Source organism: Xenia sp. Carnegie-2017, unplaced genomic scaffold (assembly GCF_021976095.1).
Source record: "Xenia sp. Carnegie-2017 unplaced genomic scaffold, XeniaSp_v1 HiC_scaffold_20, whole genome shotgun sequence".
In the NCBI taxonomy this organism is placed as follows: domain Eukaryota; kingdom Metazoa; phylum Cnidaria; class Anthozoa; order Malacalcyonacea; family Xeniidae; genus Xenia; species Xenia sp. Carnegie-2017.
Window position 1 is genome coordinate 5,131,024 of NW_025813483.1, and position 27,165 is coordinate 5,158,188.

General features: G+C 33.6%; 1 protein-coding gene across 2 annotated transcripts in view; it reads left to right on the forward strand.

Annotated features, from left to right (window-relative positions):
• Positions 1-1,597: 1,597 nt before the first annotated feature.
• The window catches only part of LOC124441196 (nephrocystin-3-like), an 86,340-nt gene continuing 60,772 nt past the window's right edge, over positions 1,598-27,165 (forward strand). The window contains exons 1-6 of one of the 2 annotated variants that reach the window (XM_046991629.1): positions 1,598-1,708; positions 4,597-5,773; positions 6,404-6,802; positions 7,887-7,922; positions 9,467-9,647; positions 13,567-13,841. In XM_046991629.1, coding sequence (XP_046847585.1) covers positions 4,726-5,773; positions 6,404-6,802; positions 7,887-7,922; positions 9,467-9,647; positions 13,567-13,841 — 1,939 coding nt within the window. In that variant the 5' untranslated portion in view covers positions 1,598-1,708; positions 4,597-4,725. Of the gene's footprint in view, positions 1,709-2,309; positions 2,484-4,596; positions 5,774-6,151; positions 6,803-7,886; positions 7,923-9,466; positions 9,648-13,566; positions 13,842-27,165 lie in introns of those variants that run through there. The other variant, XM_046991628.1, reaches the window with a different exon arrangement.

The window sequence follows — 27,165 nt, forward strand, 5'->3', positions numbered from 1 at the left end:
GAAATATAATTGAAATTGGTGATTGCCTGCTAAGCTTGCATTTGTCTTGTATCCTGAGCTTTTTAGTTATGACTATCTTCATGACTTATTTGCAGGGTTTTGTGAAGACTATGCCTCCGATGATTCGCGAGTCAATTGCAATTTGCAAATACGCACGGAATGAATTTTCAATTTTTTTATTTTTCACATGCGCTCATTATCTAAAACTGAACAATCCATATGTTTATGGTGGCAAATAATTATTTAACCATATGCAGCATTTTATAACTCTCTATTCCACGTTTTACCCCTATTCCGCTTCAGCCATTCCTCTTCCGTCTTTCCGCTTCAGCCATTCCGTTTCCGCGTTTTACTCTACCCTTGTAAAATTGCAGTGAAAATCGTAAGACTCACTGATATGTATATTAGACTGGATAACGCTTCTCTTGCAAAAATTGAAGCCGGAAAATCGATCATTTGCTACTGGCTTCATGGGGGGTGTCGCTCCTACTTTACTATACTTTTGTATTACAAAATCACAGTTTTCGCGTTTTTATTCCTTTTCAAACTTCTGATTAAGGCAAAATCTTTATGACATGTAGAGGAAAACTGGTAGAGAGTTTTAACCCTGAAGCTCTGTTTTTTTTTGGCTTTGTAACGACTGAAAACTTTCAAATTTCAATACAACTTGCCATCTTAAGGTGACGAGGACCATTTCAGGTGTGCGAGGCAATTTTAGAAGATGAATACTTAAATTACAAATTTACAACAAAGTAAGAACAAAGATATTCATATCTTCAATATATTCATCGATATTTAAGTTGTTCACATAGGAACTGGTTGAAAACTTTGCTTCGCTTAATGACAACAGAGGTACTTTAATTCGCATATTTTGATGATGTACATCTCGTAGAATTTCATGATACCGTTTTCAACTTACTGTTGTTCATCAAAATGTCTTTCTGATTATTTTTCCATGTCGATTTGTTATGTTTCTTCACTGATATAATAAAGACGTAATTTGAAATTATTATGATGTTAGAGATGTGAAAAACAAAGTGCTGTTAAATAAGTAAATTTGTAGCAACCTTCCATAAACGTCATTGCAGATGAAATTATGGTAGTAGTAGTAGGATTCTGTAATATTTCTACATTTTTTAAGAAGCAGCAGTATCATATAATCTCCAGTTTGTTTCGAAACAATGAGGGTCGACCTTGTACCATCTTAATTTTCTGCCATTATAAAGCCAAGAAGACAAACTTTTTAGGATTAAATCTTTGCCAGTTCTTCTGTTCCTTTCACAAAAATCTTGTTCAGATCAAAAGTTTATAGAACGAATAAAAACGCTAAAACTGTGATTTTGTAATACAAAAGTATAGTAAAGTGAGACCGATACCCCCCGAAGGTCATAATCAGATCAGCCAACTTCTGGCTTCAATTATCTTACTATGTTTTATACATGGATGCGTTGTCCAGTGTAAAATACATATCAGTGGTAAGACTGCACTTGAATGAATTAATATTTCCAGATATTACAACTCTTAGAAAATACGTCGACATGTATCGTCCAATCGTTATCCTAGAAGAATGCATAATTAAATATGATATCTTCGATCAGTTTGATGACACAGTTCGATGAAGAATTTTGGTCTGTGAGAAAGATCTGGTCGTAAGCGGTGGGAATCGAATCGCGAATAATTACTGAATACATCGTATTCCAGAGAAACGGTAAGTTATTGATGATGTGTTTGTACTGAAAGAGAAGTTAACTTTTAAATAAATATAAGGATACATATCGTTGTCAGACTAAGAAGTAATTATCCCATTTTGATTTTTGAAATTGTGGAAATGTTCATGTCAAAACTGCGTAAGTCTATAATCGCTTTGTTTATTTTACAATTATATTCATTAAAATTTTGAGTTTTGAAGCTCATTATCCAGAGTTGTTTTTCGTCGGTGTCAAAAATTGGCTATTCTACAGCTGCGCGTTCGTCCTTAAATATTTAATATTGTCATTACTAAGTATTAGTTACCGAAATTTTGGCGACAATCCGCCAAAGTTTTTCAAAATATGCGATTACCTGTTATCAGAATGATTACGGACTACACGAGACAAACTTTGCTAAACATTTAACATAACGTCGGTTTCATCTCTTAGGCTGCATTTGCACTATACCAGATTCGCTGATCACGACATCTTCATTTGCTTAACTGTTAAAGGTTAACTGTTCGGAGTAAAAGCTTATTAAACTGATAGATTTAGTCAATTCGATTGTGTTTCCGACGTTGAGCAAGTTCACTGCCTTTTAATACAAAGAATATTCAACCTGCTACGATAGCAATTCGGTTTATAGAGTAAACGGGGCCGTAGTTTCACTCATAAATCAACGAGCGGAAGATAATCACGAGTTATAATATGTAACTCGATATGCAACATACTACGACGGAGTCTTTGTCAAACTTAACTACGACGGAGAAGCACGTAAGGTTTCAGTTGAAAAAGGTATTTTTAAAAACACTTTACTTAAGTAAAATTTCAACATGACTCATAATTTAATAATTTTTGTTCATGTTTTACAACTTATCATGTTATCACATACTTAAATCGGGATTAAAAGTTTGATTGTAAAAATATCTGGAATGCCTTGCTTTGTTTTGAGAAATGTTTGGCAATAGTTCGATGTACTAGAATTCTCACATGGAACGGCTCTTATATCCACATAAAAGCGGGCAAGCTATTGAATTCAATTGAAATATAGTTTTATACCAGTGTTATACTGAAAAGTGTTCGTCTGTTTGTGTGTGTGTGTGCACATGCAGTAATATCATATTTCGGAATATGTAAAATTTTAATAACGAAAGTAATATATTGCGCGTCATTTACGTTCAATGTTTATGATATTCTTTAATTTTCTAAGCTTTTGAGCGTATAATCCGCACTCTGTTTACTGGCGATAGTCAAAACTTAGCAGCTGAAGATATAATTCATTTATTTGTATGCTTTAGTGGTGATTTCAGACGTCAAATATATATCATTTGGGCGAAAAATACAAGAAACTTGATACACTTTGTAGTGTGCACTCAATGCTTGTAATTTGATCGGTATTCATAAGTCGCGTTGTTTATCTCTCACCCTGTTTGTCAGTGTTTGGGTGTGGGGAATGTAAAGCAGATAGGATATAGTTTTCTTTATATTTATTTCAATTAGTAATGATGGCGATTTAGAATTAACTGATTGTCAAAAATGAAGAAGAATTCATCTATATGATTAGAGTCAAGCTATGGTCTTATAGAAAATAACTACATCAGCAATGATGTATTTACCATGTGCAATACCTTCGCTTTTGAACAATAAACATAAAAATTCAACCTGGAACAGAATCACCGACAATATATAGTCCTAAAGTAAATGGTTTTAACCCGGGAGTATCGTTACATGTTTGTAAATGTAGATCGTCCAGGTTGGTATAGTCCTGAGAAGGACTTTTTTTGTTGTTGTTGACTGACGTTTCGACAACCTTAGCGGTAGTCATCTTCAGAGTCAAATGAGGAGTAAACGTCAGGTTAGCCATTCTTACAATGACGTAAGAACCAGATAACAAATGCGTAACAGATAGCTAGCTGCCGCCAGTAATCTATTTAATGAAAATTACAGCACCTAGTTGCCCAATAAAGTGGAGCTACTGACTACTGTTTGTTCCGTATACTGTGCTGTGGTCAAGGCTACCCACATGGACACACTGTGCACCTATTTTTATTATTGCTCTATTATACTCGTAACATTGAGTTATGTTTAAACGACCAACAAACCAATCAACTTTGTCATCGAGTGAATTTATTTAAAAAGTTTAGTTAGAAATTGAAGCAATATTATTTGAGAAAGCATTTTAAATAAACGACAAAATTTTTAACCTTTAGCATGTTTCGACATTAAGTCATCTTCAGTATGAGAATGAGTTAAGCATTTACAATGTTGAATGTATAATAAAATACACGATATGTCTTAATTAATAAATCTAAAAAGATAAGGTGTGATATTTACATGGCAAGTATTATATGAGTGTGATAGAGACAAATTTGAGTATTTACAATTGGAAAATGGTGTTAAAATGTTGAATTAGTTTGTTTAGATCAGGTTTTAGTTTGTGTATGTGTTAGGCCTCTTTAGGTTTTAGAGAAAATTGAGTGTTGGCGGTGTCTAGGATGGTGAAACATGATCCAGTGTATTTGAATTTTTTAGTAGGTGTTTGTGGATGTGGGAGTTTTTGTCGGAAGTTATGTGTTCGTTAATCCTGGTGGGTAGATGTCGGGTGGTTTCACTAATGTAACAGGAATTACATCCTGCGCAATTAACTTTGTATTGTTTGAGAACATATTTATAACCAAAACAGTTAAATTCTTGGATTACAACCAACCTCCAGGGAATCATCAAATAATGTGGCTCGCCCACGCCGGCTGGTGCCACAATAGCATAAATAAAATATACTTTTGTATTTGACCACCAACATGGCTGTGACGTGACGTAGCATGCAATCCACCTATTGTTTGCCTACATTTTAAGTAAGTCGTTAAAATTTGCACATTATTTTATTTGTTCTCTGTCTTGTTTGATACAGGTGTGGTTTTTCTCGTCGAAACAAAGTTTCCTAGAGTAATTTTTACCTACAAGCTTAAGAATTACGACTTATTTGATCCTGACCACACTGAATCCGCATCAACCTAAAACAACCTAAAACAATCTAATCATGACTTGTAAAATAAAAAGCCAACGACCTTCAGACAGTAAAACTAAAGCATTTGGTCCTAAAAATATCGATCATGAAACAAACCTGGATAATATTTCTGAAAAAGGTTTGAACGAACAACTTTTGAAAATTCGGTGTATTGATGCAATTGCGTTTAACATGGTGGGTAGAATATATTATGACGGGGGACAGTACGACAAAGCAAAAGATTCGTTCAAACAAAGTTTAAAAATTACAACTGAAGTATTTGGTTCTGAACATGTTAAGAGAGCAACAACGTTATACAACATGGGTTTGGTCTTTTATGACACGGCAGAATACGACAAAGCCAAAGACTTCTATGAACAAGCCTTAGAAATTGAAACTAAAGCCTTTGGTACTGAACATATTAATGTTGCAACAACGTTACACAACTTGGGTTTGGTCTTTTATGACACGGCAGAATACGACAAAGCCAAAGACTTTTATGAACAAGCCTTAGAAATTGAAACTAAAGCCTTTGGTCCTGAACATATTAATGTTGCAACAACGTACAACAATTTGGGTTTGGTTTATTATGACACGGCAGAATACAACAAAGCAAAAGATTTTTATAGACAAGCTTTAGAAATTGAAACTAAAGTATTTGGTCCCGACCATATTAATGTTGCAACAACGTACAACAATTTGGGTTTGGTTTATTATGACACGGCAGAATACGACAAAGCCAAAGATTTTTATGAACAAGCTTTAGAAATTGAAACTAAAGTATTTGGTCCTGACCATATTAATGTTGCAACAACGTACAACAATTTGGGTTTGGTTTATTATGACACAGCAGAATACGACAAAGCCAAAGATTTTTGTGAACAAGCTTTAGAAATTGAAACAAAAGCATTGGGACCTGACCATATTAATATTGCAACAACGTACAACAATCTGGGCTTGGTTTACAAAGATATGAGAGAGTACGAAAAAGCAAAAGATTTTTACGAACAAGCCATAGAAATTGAAACAAAAGCATTTGGGCCTGACCATGTTAATATTGCAACAACGTACAACAATCTGGGTTTGGTTTACAAAGATATGGGAGAGAACAAAAAAGCAAAAGATTTTTATGAACGAGCCATGGAAATTCAAACAAAAGCATTTGGTCCTGGCCATGTTAATATTGCAACAACGTACAACAATCTGGGCTTAGTTTATCATGACATGAAACAGTACGAAATAGCAAAAGATTTTTACGAACAAGCCATAGAAATTCAAACAAAAGCATTTGGTCCTGACAATGTTAATATTGCTCCAACGTACAGCAATCTGGGCTCGATTTACACAGAAATTGGAGATTACGAAAAAGCAAAAGATTTTTATGAACGAGCGATGAAAGTTCAAGCAACCGTGTTTGGACCTGACCATGTTAAACTTGCGGCAACGTACAACAATCTAGGTTCGGTTTACAGTAAAATAGAAGAGTACGAAAAAGCAGAAGAAATTTACCAACAAGCTTTACAAATCAAAACAAAAATTTTTGGTTATAACCATGGTAACACAGCTACAACATACAACAATTTGGGTTCAGTTTATCTCAGCAATGGGGAATACGTCAAAGCAAGAGATCTTTACGAACAGGCTATAGACATTCAAGCCAAAGTATCTGGTCCCGATCATGTATTTTATGCTGCAATGTGCAACAACTTGGGTTTTGTTTACATGAGATTGGAAGAGTACGACAAAGCAAAAGATTTGTATGAACGAGCCTTAGATATCGATTCTATAGCTGAATTTGTCAATATGGCTGCAACGTTCAACAATTTGGGCTGTGCTTATAGTCATTTGAAAGAATATGAGATGGCAAAACATTATTTTGAACGAGCTTTATTACTCAAAACGAAAATATCTGTTCCCAACCAGCCGTTTAACAAAGGCACAATTTTGGGCAATCTGATATCCGTTTGCTCTTTGCTTGGAGAAAACAAAAAAACAAAATATTTTTCCGAACAAGCTTTAGAATTTGAAATTGGCCAAATTTATTCGTCATGTAAAGAAATTAACGAGGTTGATTCGTGTCAGTTAATCGACAATATCAAATTGTTGCCAGGTAAGCAGACAATTTTTACATATGCAATATTTAACTATGCTTGGTGATCATAGCATTTGTTTTACCATGTATTTATATTTCGAAGTCCCTTAGAGGCGTAACTATTGGTGAAATTATATTCTTTAGAAATTGAAAACAAATATTGTTTTTCTGAAAGTACTTTGAATTTATAATTAATTTTGATGAACGCTGGATCCGCTACTGTTTAATTGCTTATGGCATAAAACAAATAATATTCTGTCGACTATCACTTTATTAAATTGTTGACAATTTTCTGCATTAAAAGTAAAAGTAAATGAGATGAACCTCCTCATTATCTTTTGTTTTAATTGTGTTCGGTTCATATAAAATTCGACATTTGAAATAAGCCTAAGCTTTTTAAAAAAAAACGCTAGGACTTTTCCTAGAATTATTGGACCGTCAAATTTTTTTAGCATTTGCATTTTAGCATTAGCATTTTAGCATTTGCTGTGTCTATTCATTTCGAGACTGGAAAAGTAAACCGGGCGCACATGTCAACCGGAAACAAGGTAGAATAAAAAAGGCTTGTGATTGGCTACAGGACGAATTGCAATTTAGACAGAGGATTGTTTGAAGTGAATGATTGTTTTTTTCTTGGTAAAAAATATCAAAATGGTTTCCTTCTTTGCAGCTATAAAAAGTGGGAAACGTTACAAAAGGGGCTGGCAGTTCTTATTTTAGCTGTAATAAACACGAAAATGGTTTTTGAATGTTGATTTTGAACTAGCAAACAAATGTAATGATACATTTGACATTGAGAGGAACAGAATTCTTTTGGGGAACGTCAAAATATTATACACGATAAATAGTTTAGAGTGTTATGACAGTAACGCTGTCAGGTAAATTATATTGCAAGCGGGTGCTCGTGAAGTTGAAATTCAGCGAAGGCTTTTTTAAAAACAAGACAATATTTTAAACACAAAATAGAAGTTTGCCTATGATTTCTAAACGTGAAATGTTTTTAATGATATTTGAGCCTAAAATATTTTTATTTCATAACATTTTACTGCAGATGATATTATGTAAATCATTGTTAAAGATTTGGCAACTCCTTATATTTCAGATTCAACTTTATACGGCCTAGAATACAGAAAACAAGGTATTTATGTGTTAGTTTCTAAAAGATTTCGCTTACGTTAATGATTAAACATATTGTCCTTAGTGAATGACATTTCCAGTTTGAATTTCAAAATACATTAAAATGTGTTTAGATTTTTTTGAAACAATATGTGAGGTAAATATCTTCTTGAGAGATTTTTACAGGAATTTCTGCACATATTTTGACATAATAATTATTAGCTATAAAAAGATTTTGGATGACATTGAAACTGGCATTTAAGTGCAGGACGCAATTTACATGAGTACGATATTTGGATAATTGTCACTTTGGTCTTTGTACGTAGTTTTTTGTATTGATGTTTTTAAATTAGCGTTGTCAACCACGAGGCTGAATTTCCGTTATATGCCAAACTAGCAAAATTAAATATAAAAACATATTTTTTCAGAAAACACTGAAAATGTGTGGTCCCATTATTTTCCTTGTTTTTAAAAATAAATACGTTTTTTCTAACCAGTATTATTAATTTAGCGGATTGGGGTAGAGTTTAGGGAGGCTTAGGGGCCTCAGTCTCCTCCCTAGAAATTCTATTTAGGGTGCTTTACCCCACTGAAATTTCTCAAATTTTATCATATATTTACAGGCTCAGAAATCATAATGATGAAAATCTTAAAAAACACTTATTTGTGTTATAAAGATAACTGAATCACTGTCATTAGTTTTAATAAAGTAATACATGCAAAAGGCACTGGCAACTACAATGCAATACTGGTAACTATTGCTCTGAGCTGAAACAAAATATATAATTTCTATTGTAAATTTTTTTGCTCCTTTAGCAACTATAAACGTACGTTAATATAAAAAAAGTTCTTCATAAATGATTTCTATTGGATAATTCAATATCAATATTTCCCACATCTACTGTAAATTACTGCGCATTCCTCTAAATAGTGTAAAGAAATTGAATCTGATTGGCTGCAGTGAGCTCGAACCTGGAAGTAGTTTTATTTTAATTATGTAGCATGTATCATTTACAGTTAAATTTTTTTTGCCAATCAATTAAACATATTGTACATGCAGTTAGAAAAACATGAAACATATCGTGAATTATTTGTTGTATGTTCTTTTTCCAAGAATTGTTCTCATGTATCCAACGTGTTATATAGAATACTAATTCTGCATGCTTACCTGTCTTTTATGCCCAGTTGTTATTACAAATAAAAGATGTTTCTCTCTATTGCATCGAAATAGAAAATTGTCAGTGCATTTGTGATACCACTAATGCATACGAAATTTCATCCTCCCATTTCCAGATAGAAAAACTGCCTGGATCAGTTTGCCAACGTTACACCTCATTAGTAGCTATAACTTATACACAAATATTATTTTTGATTTTAAACCTTGTTTCTCGCTTTTCTTATTTTGGTATAAGTACTTTTACATGGTATAATTTATCCTATTGGTTAGCTGTCCATAAATTCGCTTACGTTAAAAAATCATGCATGTTTAAAAACTCGTCACTATCGACCATCTATAATCATTGTAAGATAATTACAATTTCGTAATTGCTTTAATTTTACCTACAGGCATCGACTGTACAGTAAAAGAAATGAAAGATTCAGATCTTACCGGGGATACAACTACCAAAATGAAGAAATCTTATACAATTCCAGATGATGATGTAGAGAATGACGACGATTTCTTTATCGAAAATTTTCTTGACGAATACTACGGCATTCGTGACGAAATTCATGATATATTAAGGAGGTTTGTCTCTATATATCTTTTCCAAATGTCTGGCTTATGAATATTGGGTTAAAGTACATGTTTAAAATGCTGATTTAGACTATAACCTATGTACAGGGTTTATCAAAAAGCTGTTAAATCTATAATTTGTATGCTAGAGATTATACACTAGTATTTAATGTTGTGCAACCAATTACGCTTTAGGGATTTAAAAAATGTGTTTCCCATGATTATGAAGACAAGCACACAAAGTGTAATAATATGAGTTCCATTACTAATGGCTCAGTTAAGAACAGAACAAAAATAATTGCTTGTTTCAAACGTATACGTTAAAATTCAAACTCCGTATGAACTCGTATTTGTAAATTGTGTTCATACAATTTATTTCATTAAATAGCTCTAGTTTTATGCCCCATACAGGGTGTTTCAAAACACGCTTCATCTTTTAATTCAGCCTTTTTAATTTGCATAATTCAGCAGTAATTGATCCCCAAGGAGACGTAAACATCATGGGAAGAAATTTAATGCTAGGGATTTGCAATGTGCATAAATGCAATTCGTATGTATTTGGCCTATTTCAAACGTTCAAACGTCGAAGTTGACATGTACCGAACGCATTAAAAACATAAAAATGAGATGAACTCTATTATTATCTTTAGTGTTGTATGCGTTCGATTCATGTAAAGGTCAACGTTTGAACTAGGCATTATTGTTATCAATTGAGACAGCCTAGCTGTAGTTCTAGAAGTTAAAAAATAGTGTAAAATAAATATTTATGACACGTTGCATTTTCGCGAACAACCCATCTGTGTCAATGTCTGTAATTGTGAGAACTACATATAGGCTATACTAATGGTAACTTTTCATCATGGCGAACGCTATCTTTAAGACAATATTAAGATTTTTTGCCATACAAAGACACTGTTCTTCTTTTAAATAGTAACACATGAAAGTTTGAGTAGGCCTTTCTAAACTAGTCAAATTGAAAGGATGCTCACTAAGTTACTAACTCGGCTCAGTAAATCAATGAGTAATTTGAGCCACTGTGCGTTATTTTTCCTTTTTGCCTTTAACCCTATATTAACCATAGTGACTAATTATTTCTGAAAAAAAATTTTCTTTGGTTATCACTTTATTTTTTGCATAACTAACCATACGAAAAAGAAAAAAATCATTTTATCATGTTTTCCAAGAATTTCTTTATTGTACCATATATGCTACATTGGTAAATAAGGTGTAAACTAACATTAATTATGTTCAGGTAATATATATTGTAAGTAGCCTCAAGGTTCAGTGAATAGTTTTAGTTCTAAAAAAACATAATATATGCCATTAAAACATTAATTTTAGCATGTCTTTCTATGATATGCAGTGTAGCAATTACGATTTTTGTTCAAGAATAAATGAACCTTGCACTTCCCACACATAACAAGTGAAAATCCATCCGTGCACTTTCGGCAACGTTGTCGTTTCTCTGCATAAATGGGCAAATGATCAACACCATCAAATTGAACATCTTCTACTGGTGCTGGATTTACTGATTTTTTTCTCTTCTTTCTTGCACTTTCTATTGACCGACGTCCACGTTGTGGTTTGTTTACATTACACAGGGCAAAGGCAACCATAGCTTGAAATTTTCTCAATGGCATTGCTCTGATATTAAGAATTTTGCAATCTCTTCTGTATAGGAGCCATGCATTTACCAGTGCAATTGTGAGAGTATGATAAAAGATGTAAATATACCACCTTTTGCTTCTAAGCTTATATTTGTATAGCGAACACAGCATATCCATAAGGTCAACTCCTCCCATTGATTTGTTGTAAACCGCAATAATCGATGGTTGATTAACACTAATATGCTGTTTCTTTGACCTATCATATCTCTGTACATTATTACCATCCTGATTACCAATATAGGAGGAGATCATTGTGACACACTTGTTATCATACCATCGAACCAAAGAGAGATTTCTTGTTGTCTCGACAACACTGTCCTCTGACCCTCTCCCCTGTTTTTTTAATTCTTTCTCTGATTTAAGAGGAGCCCCATGAAGACGATTGTTGTTGATTGTACCAACATAATGTAATCCTCTTCTTTCTAGTTCAGCAACCATTTCAAAATTGGAGAAAAAATTGTCAGCAAAGACTTTGAAGTTTCTTTCTGTTGGAAGAGTTGAACACAACTTCAAAACAACATTTCCACCCAATCCACATCCAGAGACACTACTTTCTTCTTCAGTTCTGGCATTCTTTCCTTGGTAAATATCAAAAACATGTAAAAAACCCTGTTGATGAACATCGAGCCCAAAGCTTGAATCCCCATTTTCTTGGCTTCTTTGGAAGATATTGCTTTAGTATTGATCTTCCCTTGAAAGCAACCATAACTTCATCAATGCATTGGTTTTCAGATGGACTAACTTTCAAAAAAGTTTGAATTTAAATCATCACACCATCGCCTTATCTTCCAGACTTTATCATTCTTATTTTCCTCCGTTACTGTTAGGTTGTTAGCAATGTGCATATAGGAAGCAAGCTTTTGAAACCGCTGTCTTGACATCACATCAGCTATTGGATTATAATGGATGTATGTTTCCCAATAGCAACCAACAGCAGGCATTTGCACCAATCCCATATGAAAAAACAGACCCACAAATGTTTCAAGTTCACATGCTGATGCTTGTAGTGAAAACCCTGCTTTTGATGGGCATAATGATTGATTCTTCAGCCAAATATTCAAACATGTTGCTGGTCACAAAATATTTGAAGTAGTTGTAGGGACTGTCATCTTTGGGTTCAGGTTGAAGTGGTGCATCTGTGAATTCAAGATTTGAAGGTGGAACAAATGCTCTTCGCTTGTCAAACTTATATAAATTTTTTGGTTTTTCTTTTCTTCTTGCAGTTGAGCCATGGGGCACTTCTTCAGAAACTGTAGCACGATGATCAATGCTTGTACCCTCATCATCAGGAATGGTAGCCGGGATATCCATGTTATCATCATGTTGTTTGGCAACTTGGCTGTCATCACCAGGTGGTTGCCATTCATCTACTTCATCATCACTAGATAAATCACTCAACTCACTCTCTGAACCAATAACATAATCAATGATCTCACTTATATCTTCAAAGCGATTTGACATCTAAAAAAACATATATGGATCAATACATTTATAAAATGTATCAACTAATATTTAGAACAAACCATAGCCATAGTATGAAATTTCATTCTATACAGTAGTTAATATGTTAAAAGTATCATAAGATTGATTTTAAATAGGCAATATTTCAATAAATTTAACAAAAACTCAACTTACAATAAATACTTCATGTAGTTCGTTTTATCAATTATTGACCAATGTAGCAGATTTGGAACAAGGATTTTCATTGAAAAATTATGAACATAAAGATGCATTTATTCAGAACAAAAGATGAAACAAAATGTCTAGAGAAGGCCCTTGTTTGAAAATATCAAAGGTTTTGGAACAAATCATCATATTTCAAAACAGTAAATGCAATTAAAATTGCCTCAAATTGTCGCATGCCTTCTTTCGTGATCCGCCATGTTTGATTTGTAAAAATAGTAGCTGGGGGTTACATGCTTTATTAATATAAATTAGCATCAAACATGTAGCAAAAATCTACACTGGTGAATAAAGTTAAAAAATATTGCAAAATTTGTAGGAATTCTTTAGTGTTGCCCAATGTAGCATATTTGCTACAAGGGTTAATATAGGGTTAAACTACAAATCAAGTGGCAAATTTCTGTAATAACATCATCAACAAAATGATTAAACGCTAGCATTCACCTCTGAACAACTTTTTTGTATTGTGTAATTAGTGTGATTTTAATATTTACATGAAATGAGTGGAGATTTTGTTAAATTAATCCGAATAATACGTGTTGTGTGTATTGTGGCTAACTTATTAAATGACATATTTGTAGTTTTTCTTGGATTCGTGGTGGATATGGTGTACGATGGAAACCTCGTCTTTCTTTGTATGTGACAGTGGCAGCTGAAAGAAAAAATGATGAAGATGCATTAAGAAAAGAAATTGATGAAACTTTTAGATGGAAAGCTTCTCCTTACTTTGAATTTGAACCAGAACCAAAGAAATCGCGATTTCGATGGTTATCAGACCTAGAAGTAGTAAAAAAAGAGAACAGTTTTAATCCTTTGACAGGAAAAATTGACGATGAATGTGAAACAAGAGCAAAAGGTACAGTCACAATGTTTTGTATAGATGAAAGCAAACATTACGCCTTGACTTGCTTCCACACTAGCTGTATTACTGACCGACGAGTAGCTGGTTACGAATTTAATTTTTCCGAGGACTGGAAAGAAATAAAGCAAATATACGAGACAATTTCTACAGGAGAAATAACAGACGAGAACGAATATTATTATCTTCCTTTAATGGATGACGAAATAAAACTTGGATCTCCTTGTCGTCAATCATTTAACGAAAACACTGACATTATGGCCATTGAAGTTATTGACGAAGAAATGATTTCTTGCGACCATTTTACCATCGAGGAGCCTGATTGGAAAGAATTACGGAAAAGAGTTGCAGATCAACTAAGAAAAGGAGGAGCCAGTGTTACAAAATATGATGGTGGCGCAACAGGAGAGATTTTGGATATCGCCTTTACGCTTACATGCCCAGAAACTGATCGTTTTATATTTAAGAACGTTATCGCCATTAAATGCGTACGTCCTTTTCTGAAAGAGGGAGATTCCGGAGTGTTAATATATTTCTTCGATAAAGTCACGGAATGTCAAATAGCTTTTGGGTACGGAGTTTGCGCGCATGAACGAGATGATGAAACAATTTATTTAGTCTTTGGACTAAACGATGCATTAAAGCATCTAAATTTAGAAAAATGCTATTGCTACATGTAGGTATGAAGAAACTATCTCAATTTAGCTATAGTTTGAACTGCTTGATAATTTGTTTTAATTTTGACTTAACATATAATTGTTACGTGACTTGACGGTTCCATAGGCTGATAGGGCACGGCAGCAGAGACGAAAGCTGCCCTCCCTTTGATTTTTTTCAAAAATTGGAGAAAGTCGGATACTTTTAGACAAAAGTGGCAGAGACTCTTCGCAAATTTTTTTGCCAAGATAGAAAGAATGAAATTTGCCAACTTTGCAAAGATAGAAAGAATGAAATTTGAAATTTTAGTTGGAAAATTTTTATGTCTGTCTCCTTTAGGTTTTTGTCAAACCTATTTTAGTTAGTTTAAGCGCATATAATCTATGAACATTCTCTTGTAAATAATTAACTTGGTCAAGAGGATAGATAGCTTAAATTTGATGAAACATTGCTACAATTGAAAAGATTGTTACTTATCAGAAATGTCTTTACGACCTTTTCTTGCACGTACCATGTTAAACATAAAAATCAACTAGCATGCTGGTATGACATCAACGATCATTCTTTCAACGTGTTTCAAGTTGTTGTCATCCTCTCTTCTACCACATCAGTAGTTTTGATGCACTAGTTTTCACAGCACAATACGTTCCTAAGCGAGTAACTGATTACTCTTCTCTCCATCATTGAATCACGTGTATGAAAATATCATTACAGTATAGGGTGTAAATATAATTTCGCACAGATATACAGGTTGTTTAAATAAGACGACCCTTAGAAATTAAACATATTGTGATAGTTTCACTACCCCTCACGGCTGCATAAAGTATTGCCAGGACCTGCAATAATTTCAGATCTTTATTACCATAAAAGCTTTTCTGCATTCGGAAATTTAACATAACTTTCAACATGCAGAGTAATGAGGGATGTTATGACAGTGATCAGGGATGTATTGCAATCGCTAATTGGAGGGGGGGGGGCTCTAATTCATATATGCATGGTATGCTGTATTAAATTCTTCTGAAATGTATTGTTATCTACTGATCATAACATGCATCTATGATTAAGAACCCCTTCACCCAATTAGCAATATCAATATATCCCTGACAGTGATGTTCATGCAAAGCCTTCAAATTGAAATCTTTCAGTACAGGGGCGGATCTAGGGTATGTCAAACCACTCACGCGACTGATGTTTTATAGTTCAAAAATTATCAAATTTAATGATTACAATTTTTTGATCATTAAATTTTCGTTCTGTAATCGTTTCGATTTCATCGTTCAAAATTTTGTTTTATTTAAGAAAACTTATAATAAATACCACCTTAATAAACAGATCAGTAGATTTTAACATATTTGGAATTATATTAACTGGCTGACTGATAAGCGGGGTGGCTCGACTGACTCGACCGATAACGGAGTTCAAGAACGCTTATTTAAGCCATTCCATTGGTCAATAACCAGATTAGTGGACGATCTGGAATAATCTCGAATTGAATGTTTGAACGTTTCATAGTAATTTTCTAATGCAATATAGAAACTACAATCAGATGGAATTTAGGGAAACCTTTTACAAATTCATATATTGACATGAATGCTGCTGTTCAGGCTGTGAATTTTTTCAAGAGGGTGAAAAATTTATGGATGAATTGTAAATGCTTGGCAAAGACGATCTCGCAAGAGACATTTCAGTCATTGATGTTCAAAAGCAAGCTATCATTGTTTAGAGTTTTCTCAGCAGAAATTTACATCCAAAATCGTAAGTAAAGGACAAGTGAAGTGTATGCATGAATGTAAAATATCAAAGTCAATTTATGCGAGTACGTGATGCGATTTATGTTAATGTGGCGTATGGTAAGCAGATTGATCCTTCTAAAATTGTTGTTGCCGAACGACTTTTAGCTATGATTTCTTTAGTGCTTGAGGAGTCTTGGCCTATATTCCTTCAATTGTATTTCAATGGACGAAAAATCTGTTGCCATAAGGTGCTATGCTATTATTTACCTTATTATAAACAAATGTTTGGGGCTTTTCAGTGTATAATCATTGATCAATCATTCAATCATTGCACAGTAATACTACACATTGTTTAAGACATGAGAAAACTAATATTGATTAAACGAGAAGCTGTTTACTATAACCTGTGATTATGAGTCTTTTTCATCCATGAAGCTTTTTATTTTGACAATTTGACTGGAATGGTATTAAACCTGAGTATTTCACATACATGAAATGTTGTCCCATGTCACATACTGTCCCCTTTTCTAACTGAACACCTCATGTAGAGATGTCAAGGTGTGTTGATCTACGGCTCATACCAGATTGTTTGCCATAAATTCCTAAGGGATGTCGATGAAGGAAAAACATTTTCCATAAAGTAAAAATGTGTTCCTATGTATGCAGATAAACCTTGAAATTTGGCAAAAAGGCAAAGTATTTTTCATAACCACTAGGTAATTTTTCTGATGATCATTATAATTTCTAAACTAAATTATTTCAGATTTACATTTAGCTAGTTTTGATTCTACGAAAACATAATTATCGTAACCAGTAAGCATGACACATGAACCAATTTCAACATTCATGTAATTATATGATTAAAGGTATGTTAACATTAATGCATTAAGCTGTTCTTAATTGCAAATTTTCACTCTGATAATTTTAGTTTAATCTTAGGCAGAAAAAAATTTTGAGTTTTTTCTCAAAAGGTGAATTAGCTTGCACTGTATGTGGAGATGGGTAAAGGGTTACAATAAACTTGCATGTTTAATGTCTCAGCTTTTCTACATCTATGAACTGTCCCTTGTAGTACCTAATTTCTAACTTAACTCATTACATAGAGGTGTGAATGGGGGTCTCTAGAGGGGTCTATGCCTGACAACTTGATAGAAATTTTTAAAGACAATTTTTTTTTTTGGAAAAGCATTATTGTAAAGTAAATTTTATGTTCCTAGGCATGCCTTATATTTGGCATGATAATAAGCCTTAACATTTTGCAAAACATTCAAGTATTATTCACTTCACAGTTTTTTTATAAAATATCGTAAGCAAAATGTGTTGTTTTTACGCAAAAACCATGCCACAAAAAACATTTTGTATTGCTCTAAAATGCTGAAAATGGCATTTCCGAGGCTTTGAAATTCAAAACTTTCCGTGGGAGTAAGGACCTCCTAGGTGGGGAACGCCTCAGGCGTTCCATGACTGATGTTTGAAAAATCCTAGATCCGCCCCTGTTTCAGTCTATGTTTTGACTTTCGGACAATTGCTCAGATAACATGGATAACGGTGGATAGCCATGTTGTATGTCATGATAGAACCATCGGGAATCTTAAAAACCTTGCAAAATCTTAAAATTAACTTGCTATGTGATTCTGTGCGTACCTCTACATATCTTCTGCAAGCACTGAACTTAATTTGTCGTAACTCAAAGTATATTAACTTGTTTTCATGATGTCATTAACATGTTCTTTGTTTTTTTTTCAGATGCAAAAGTCGAAGAGGAAGAATAGAATCAAAAACAAGGCAGAGATGTGTGTATTTTGAAGTCATTAACAACTTTTAGTGTTTGATTTCAAATACGAGGAGCGACGATGAAGAACATGATCAAAAAGAGACAGATAGAGGTGCATGCATATGATTGTTTTCAGCCTGTCATGAACTTGTTCTTTTGTAATCATTTAGATGCAGGAGATGCCGATGATGTAAAAAAAGACCGAGGTATTTGTTTTTCCTGTATACTGTCACTAAGTTGTTCAACTTCTTTCTGTGAGCTCAGAGATCAATTTTTTGTATCGTAAACGTCGACATTTTCGTGAACATTATTATTTGTTAAGATAAACAAAGTACTTATCTTTGATTCTTCGGGGGGTTTTTTAAAATCTTACAAAACTTTAGAATTTGAAAAGAATTAATTCTCGTACATGCGCTTTATCAAAAGCAATCACATCACATCTACACAAAATTTTGTAGATGTATTTTGCCTAGCTGTTTAAGGAGTTCTCTAGCTCTTTAATTTAAAACGAAAGTAAGAAATAAAGTGTTCCAAACTAGGCTTTTTCCACTTATTTTGGAATAGGCTGCATAAATTTCATGGCTAATAATGATTCAACAATAAAAGTATATATTAAATGAAAGCGTTATGGAGTGTCGTCACAGTATAGTGAATATACAGTAGAGCCGCTTAATTGAATTTTTTTGTTTATCTTGTTAAGAACGTGATTACTATTGTGACAGCCAGTCAAATGCTTTTCTTGACCAATACGAATGATGAAATGGCTGACGTCAGCCAGTAATCTAAGTAAATATACAGCATTAAATTGCACACGAAGTGGACCTACTGTATATTCCTATACTGTTGTATCGTTACATCTTTAAAATGTAGATCGTCCAAGTTTGCGAAGTCCTGAATGGACTTTTGATGATGGTGTTGACTGACGATGGTTTGACTGAAAACCTGTAATGTTGAAAATCAAATAAACTTTAAATTCTGAATGTTACTTTCAAAACTTTCCAGTTTGTTTGACACATATATTTATTTGTTAGTCCATCATTCGTTGGTATTGTTCAGTAGTTTCTGTCATTGGTAAAAATCCTACGTCGATTAAATACTTTTATCAATTAGGATGATTTGATAGTCATGATAAGTTTTTTAACTCTGCACCCTGTATGGTGTAAGATATGACCGAGAAACAAAATTGACAGCCTTCCAATTTTGTAAAAAAGACGTTATATAATCCAAAATGAACAAACTGATTCTTAAAGCCTACTGCTTACGAAAGAAACAGTAGGAATGTGGGATTATTTCGCTATGTAACTTGCTGCTGCTGTATATTTAATTTGATCAACAATATTTGTTTGTATTGGTCAGAAAATCTAATTATCTAGCTGTTATTGACTTGTGGTAATCACATGCGTGATAAAATAAGCATCGCTTGAAAGATTCAAACGTTTGACCACTGTATGTCCTCTATACTTTAGTCAATGATTATTAAAGTATAGAAATCCAATCTAATACTTCAGAAATACGTCCGGGCTATGCCGTTAGTAAAACGTGTTCGCGTGCTCTGATTAGAACCATAAGTTCAGTTCTCGAAGAATTTCGGAAAAGTTCATCCCGTAAAAAGCTTTTTTCCGAAAATTTATTTGTAAAATGGCTGCTAAAGAGTTTTCCATATAGAGTTTTTGCATTTTGCGATTTTGATGCCATAAGTTGGCCAAGCTCAATAAAACCTAGGTAAAAATGGTTTTCAGTCAAACAGGAGGAAGCTTTGTTTGTTGACACAAATCTTACATATTATGTTTTGTCACTAGTGTTGTTATAGTCTTGTGCATAATCTGCACATGATATATTGATGTTAAAATTGAGTGCTTATTAATTAAGATACGTTTTGTGATGATATATATTTCTTGGAAAGAAAATTACATTTTCATTAGGTAAAAGTCATTGCAACAATATATTTTTGAGAAATGATAGCTTCCATATTTCAGGGTAAATGTTCAGTTCTCTAGTGAAGTTGCTACATGAAGCATTTATTACGCTTGATGTGTTATTTTGCTGCTCTACCAGTACCTACACCCGTTTCACATGTTTTAAATTGTTTCACTCTTCTTCAAGCCGGGAAGACGGTTCAGACAACAGATTTTTGTGTCCTTGGAAAATTTTATCGTAAAAAAATCCTAATATATGAACGTGAAATGCCAATCTGAAAACCAAAAAAATGAGAATTACTCCGTTAAATTCGTTTTATTCATCGGGGAAAGAATTTTGGACGAGTGGTGCAAGCTCTTCCACAATATCCAGTAATACAGATGTAAACTTGACTAATACTTCGATGAGGTAGATTAAGAGTGCAGGCCAATAGAACCAAATTAGAGGAACTTCACCACCTTGACGTATTTCATTTGCTCCACCTTCTCTTCCTTCTTCATTTGCTCGACATTCTGTAATTGCTCTACCTTCACCACGTTCTCTCTCCTCTCCACCTTCTTCAATTCTTCCGGTTTTGTGGCAAAATGCGAGGTACAAAATTTACAACACTAATGAGTATTAATTGGAACCAAAAAAACAAAAAGTAAAGACTCAAAAACTCTTATTCCAGAAGCTGTACGCATTATGTAAAACACTGATGTCAGTATCATTAGGAATGACAAAGAAAAAAAAGAGCCTTTCTTATAAATATTTTTCCATTTTCCTTTTTTCAAATTGAAATCATCATCGTTTACAAATAATACGATAAGCATAGCGATGACAAGATGAACATCAAAAGCCACGTTGCGATCGACGACAAAGCATTACCAAAACCATGATCTAGTTTACAATTCAGAACCGACTTTTTCTTAGAAATCATGCAGAGCCAGTCGTAAATTATAAATACAACAGTGGCCATAAAGCGAGGTGTGATCATCAGCAGAAAAACACGCTGAAACACAATAAAACAATCAGTAATTTATTATTTAACAACAAATAAAGTCACAAGCCTTGTTATTTTATGTAGTCGAGCTTTCAAGGCGCTAACTTTGGCGCACAAATTCTTCAATTTTTTTTCAAAATTTGTCTTTTCCTGCATTCAAATATTTAGAATACACGAATAATGATTCCTGTGACGTCATGAATAAAGCCATTTTTGACGTGTAGTAGATATATGTTGAATGTAGCCAATTTTTTTATTCTCGTTCAACTTTATTATATTTTCGAAAACAATGACAAATTTTGTTCCGTGTCATCAATCCTGTATCGAATAAAACGTCAAGGAAGAGTTAGCCCTTCAAGCCAAGTATCCCAGGAAATTTTTCATCCCCTCCAGGCTCCCCCTCTTTGGAAATTTAGCCACCTCTAAAAATTTTAACTTTTATCACAAAAATGGTGCAACTTTTTCGAAAACCAAGATCACAGGCGATCTAAGATATCCGACAAGTTAAGTAGCTGTGCATACATTTTGTCATATTCTGTCGACTATGTTCTTGGTTTTGAAAAAGTTGCACCATTTTTCGAGATAAAAGTTATAAAGTTTTTAGTGTGTGTGGGGAATTCCTGTGACACTGCCGGAGTATGTTTCCTCACGTTTCACCACAAATAGTATGAATGAAATTATCAATGTTTAACGATATAAACTTTTTATATTATCGTATAATTGTATACTGCACAGTTACACTGTCACAGTCTGTATTAAAAAAGGGGAATTTTGGACACGGCCAACACGCTGTTCATCAACAAGCATGATTATTTTCATTTCGCTGCTCACGATATAATACAAGATGGGTTTAAATATCTATGTAGCGCGCATGCTTTTATTATTCATCATAGGGGAATTATAACATGACAAATTAACTTTTACGATAAAACAGTATATTATTAACCGCTACAAATTAAAAACGTGGAACGAGATGTTAACGAACGACAATTCTTGCGATTTCAAGATTCGGGTTATAGTTATTTCGTCACGAGATTAAACGAACCCAGAACTTTCGATGTCCGTTTAAGACCGACCACGTCGGCTATTTCCCTAGGAACTCATTTCAAGTTTATCAATCGTGATGCGAAACTGATCACAACGACAAAAACGGATATGTTACTCATTGACGGTATTTTGAAGCAAGCGATCCTTTAAAAAGCGAAACGTTTCGCTTAAAACAATCAGTATTCAGAGACAATTGCAATGGCCAAAAAAAGTATTATAACGCTCCTACAAAAGAAGATTTTTCACGGACTAACCTTCTTCGTAGTCAACTGGGAATTCATCATAAGTTGGAACATCAGCCGCTGCTTATGCCCGGTTATGTTGTTCAAACACCGGCACACACGATTCCTAAAAATTATGCAGTAAAATTGAAAGATCGCATGCCAAACACTCTTGGGGATTTAGATCCTGGTACACTTACTTCACAATCCGAAAAAGAAGAGGAACAAAATGCAAACGAAAACGTAGACCTTGACAACAACAACAACAACAACAACAACAACAACAATACACACCTTTGCAACAAGAAATACACCAATACCGTATGATCGTCGGCGCAAGATGCTCATAAATATGCAAGACTTGCGAATGCAAACATTCAGAATTCAGTGGATATGAAAGTGCATCAACATAATATGATGCAAGAACACGAAAAAATTAAAAACTAGAAAAAGAGCTACAGGAAATGAAAAAACAAATGAATGAAATGAAATCGCAGCCTATAAAACGATATCGATTGAAAAGAATAAAGGAAGAAGAAGATGTATAAGAATAAGGAGTTCAGTAAAATCCCGTACACGCCGTGCAAACCGATATCCAACGAAGATATGTTCAACGTGTTACGTCAACGTAAATTATATTTGTGTTGGGAAAAAACCCCAAATACAAGTAAAGAAGGTAGACAAAAAGTAGGCCCTTTTTAAAACTTACATGTTTTAAATGTTACTCGCAATAACTCTATCTTTTCCCTCTAGATTAGGATCTTTGTCTCCGATAATTTGAGATGTTTGCTCCAACGATTGATTGTACATTTCGTTTTTCATTTTTAGATCTGAAGTATTGCAAACCAACTTGTCTTTTGAAGCTAAAAGTAGACTGGACAGTTTTTCTCTGGATTCCAGCAAAGATTTGCTTTGTTTTTCCAAAACAATGTCTTTTCATGCAAATTTTTCAATGTGCTCTCCAAACCGGATATTTTCCATTCATATTCACGAATTTGTCGTTCAGAATTCTCAATGGTCGCCAATGCTTTCGACAACTTTTCATCGATTGCATTGCTCTTATCTTTTTCAGCTTCAAGATCATTTTTTTAAGCTACAAGTTCATTACCGTCAGATCTTTTAATTTTTAATTTCAACTGGGATTCCCTTAATTTTGAATCTTCTAAAGCTATTTGAAGTTCGTTGACTCTGTCTTGCACTTTGCTTTCTCTCGAAACCGCTCGACCATGATCTGCTTTTACACGATCCAATTCGAATTGGGTAGTTCGACGTGAAGATTTCTGCAAATCCAGAGAAGTTTGTGTTGTGATTGAATCACTTTTAAGTTTATCTCTGTTGGTTGTCAGCAATACAAGTCGACTTTCGGCATCTTTTTTCCCAAATTCTTGTATCGCAAGTTGTTGACATAAACCTACTATTTTTCACGTTTTTCTTCCAACATTGCCTCGATTTTTATGATACGATTCTTATACCTGTCGACACTTTCACTATTGCCAGCATTTCCCAATTTCAGTTGAGTTTCGTTCAATTTCAAAGCAAGATCTTTGATCTTAGCTTCACTTTCCGCAAGCAATTCACCCGATGTTAGTGCAGCCTCAGCTTTCTTTTGTTAAACCTTTTCCAATTTCAATTCCCAAGCTTTGACATTATTTTGAAAATGCGTGAGTTGTGCGGAAAGGAGTTCCTCGTCGGTTTGAACATGAATATATCTTGTAGCGGGTACAGCTTAAATTTCAAATTCTTTGGTTTCTGGTCTTTGTAATGCTAGAGTCAATTCATTTAGTTTTTCTTGATGAGTTTGCTCTAATGCTCGAAGAGTTTTTCCTACATTGTTTTTCTCTTCTTCAGCTTGTTGTACGCTGTCTTGCTCAGAAGTAAGATCATTGACTTCTGATTGAAGGTCTTGCAACGTTGCTATTGTGTTACCTTTTTCATTTTCAAGAACTTGCACTGCTGAATGCAACTCTCCAATTTGACTGTGAAGTGAATTTTGATGAACTTGTGAACTTTGCAATTTCTGGTTAGCTTCATTAAGTTGACCTTGACGATCATTCAATTCGTTCCAATTTGTACTTCAATATCTTTCTTTTCTTTGATATGTCGTAGCTCGGATTCCAATTCTCTAACTTGTGATTGATATTGAGATGAATTTGTTGATTCATTACGAAGTGCATTTATTTGAGCGTTTAGTTCATCGATTTTACCAAGGTGAGATGTTATTAATTCATCTTTTTCCTTTCGAATAAGTTTTACAGCTAATTGCAATTCTTTAATTCGATTATAAACTGGATCCTCGTATGTCAGTGTTCCAAATTCACTTGTAAATGGCGGAGCACCGTCGTCATTAGCATCATAAAAATCAGTTTGAACCTCTGATGTAAATGAGTCCGATGGTGGAATATCTTCTACAAAATATCTGGAAAATTTTCTTTAGCCCATCTGTTTCATCTTCTGGAAGTTTGGAAGTCGGTTTAGACAAAAAATTTTTGTCGCTGTGGAAAATTTTCTCTTAAAAAAATTCCAAGATACGAGCGTGAAATGCCAATCTAAAACCCAGAAACATGAGCAGTCCTCCTTCAAAATATTTAACTCTTCAGGAAAGGCAAATTTGAGGATAGGAGCAGCTTGCTCCACAATATCCAGCAATACAGTTGCAAATTTGAATAATGCCTCAACAAAGCACATGGAAAGTGCAAGCCAAACTCTAATTCGAACCTAAACAAGCCGAACCTAAACTCTCATCTGCGAAGTTACCTGTTACGCTTATCGCATCATTACTTACTTTATGGATGCTACTTGGTATTACATGTAAGTGTGGTAAAATGGAATAGAAAAGAAAAATAATTGCTCTATTAAGTTGTTTTCACTATCATGTTTTCAATATCTTGATCAAATTTCTATAGTATATAATTAGAAATGCTTTGATTACTGGTGCTTTCAATCTTGCTGTGTTGTGTAATTGAGTATATAATTAAAACATATTAATATAGAAGTACTGCATTGAGAAAAAAAACGTTTCAAACGTTTCGTGAAGTTCTAGTATGCTTCATGAAGTTTCATGTGTTAATTGCAAAATTTAAGTTCTTAGCTATATCTTTTGATATACATTTGCTTTCATTACACCAGAAACTTTTCAAGAACAAAAATAAACCGTATTTAGCCAGACATGGGAAAAGTAAAATACCACATCACGCCGTGGCTACAGCTTTCATTTGACCTGTCTCGGTGAAAATGTTACATGGTAGACTACACTTTATATTATAATAGTCTTAGATACCTGAAATCTCCAGCGTGAGCAAGGAGATGAATCCCTGGTTCACATTATGAAATTATCATCAGCACAAAGCATAGAGAGACAAAATGCTGATTAAAATTCTTACACTGAACTTTCGCTCGTTTTAAGCCCAAAACGTTTTAAATGTTAATGGATAATATCAAAATTGTTCCCACATGGTTAAATGAAGTTGGTGACAATATAGTTAGCACACACTTTTTTGTGCACGTGTTACAAAATGAGAAAAGCTGCTTGGTCACTGCCTTAACTACTTATACAGCAACTTTATAGCCGATAAGAAGCTTTGATCATAATGATATTTAAATTTTGTGCATTAGATCCTGCATAAATTATTTTCTAACAAATAATTTTTAAAGATATGAAAATTATAATGCAGTGAATTTAACATTAAAACATATGGCCTTTGTCAACCTGTGATTTAATATTGCTTATATTTAATTCCTAATTTCTTTTTCTTCCACACTTCTTACTCTGCATAATTTTATGATAACAAACGTGTTAAAGCCCTCTTGTTGAGCTTGTTGATAATTAGGACATAATGACACAACCGAGGCAAAACTAAGAAGACAATTCCTCACATAAGCTTCATGACATTTGCCTCCTCGTTTAGAACGTTCAACTATGGAACTTAGGACTCAATCCTCATTTAATACTAATTTTAATACCAAACGTTTTAGAAATAGTTTTATAACATATAACTCATTGAAGATGTAATTTAGTTAATTTATTTATGTATGTATTATATGTAATCTTAAACGTATATCAGCAATATGGCTGCCAGTTTTAAGAAATAAATCATCTATCTATCATCTATCTATCTATCTAATTGATCTTATTGTTCCTTTGAAAACTAAATTACAAGATAAAATAAACTTTTCAATTAAAAACTACTATATTTAGTTTCAACAAGCGTATTTGTTAGGACATTTTGTTTGTCAAAGCTGCTCTATTGAGCAAAAGACATCCTGTAAAATGTAATTAAGGAATTCAGTTTAAGCCAAAACGTGAGCTTTTCAGAATAGAAGAAAATAAAACGACACGTTCAAATGTTTTATCGATGTGATATATTTGGAAATGACAAACTAAATATGAAAAATTGGTACAAAATAAACAAAATTTCACAATAGCTAACATCATGAACTAAGGATCTCATCAGGATCCTTAATTGTGCGAATTCCAATTAGAGAATAATATATTTTGAAATAAATTTCATTTGTTTCACGTCACTTCTATATATCTCTAGACAAGAAAGTCGTCATCAAGATACTATAAATTGAAGTCATAGAGATCAGCATCCGACTTAAAGCTCCCTAAATGCCTTCTCCATCCTCAACATAAACTATGGGACTGACATACAAAAACAAACAAAAAAATACAAACCCAAATATCGTTTGTAAATTTACTTTTTCATTATTATTGTACATGTTGCCAAGCACAATATTTATGGCTTATTGTGTATTTCTAACAGGTAGCCTATGTTTGAAATAAGAACAAACATCTTTTACTCAGTGAATATAAGCAGTACAATGTGGTTATTTACTTCAATATTAACTGACGAAAACTGCCTTATCATCAGACGACATAGGCGTACGGGGGGGTGGGCTGGGGGGGCTGCAGCCCCCCCAATTTCTCGAGAATTTGTGTATTCAGGCAAGCATTTACATGATATTCTGGCAAGATACTTACTACAGTTTT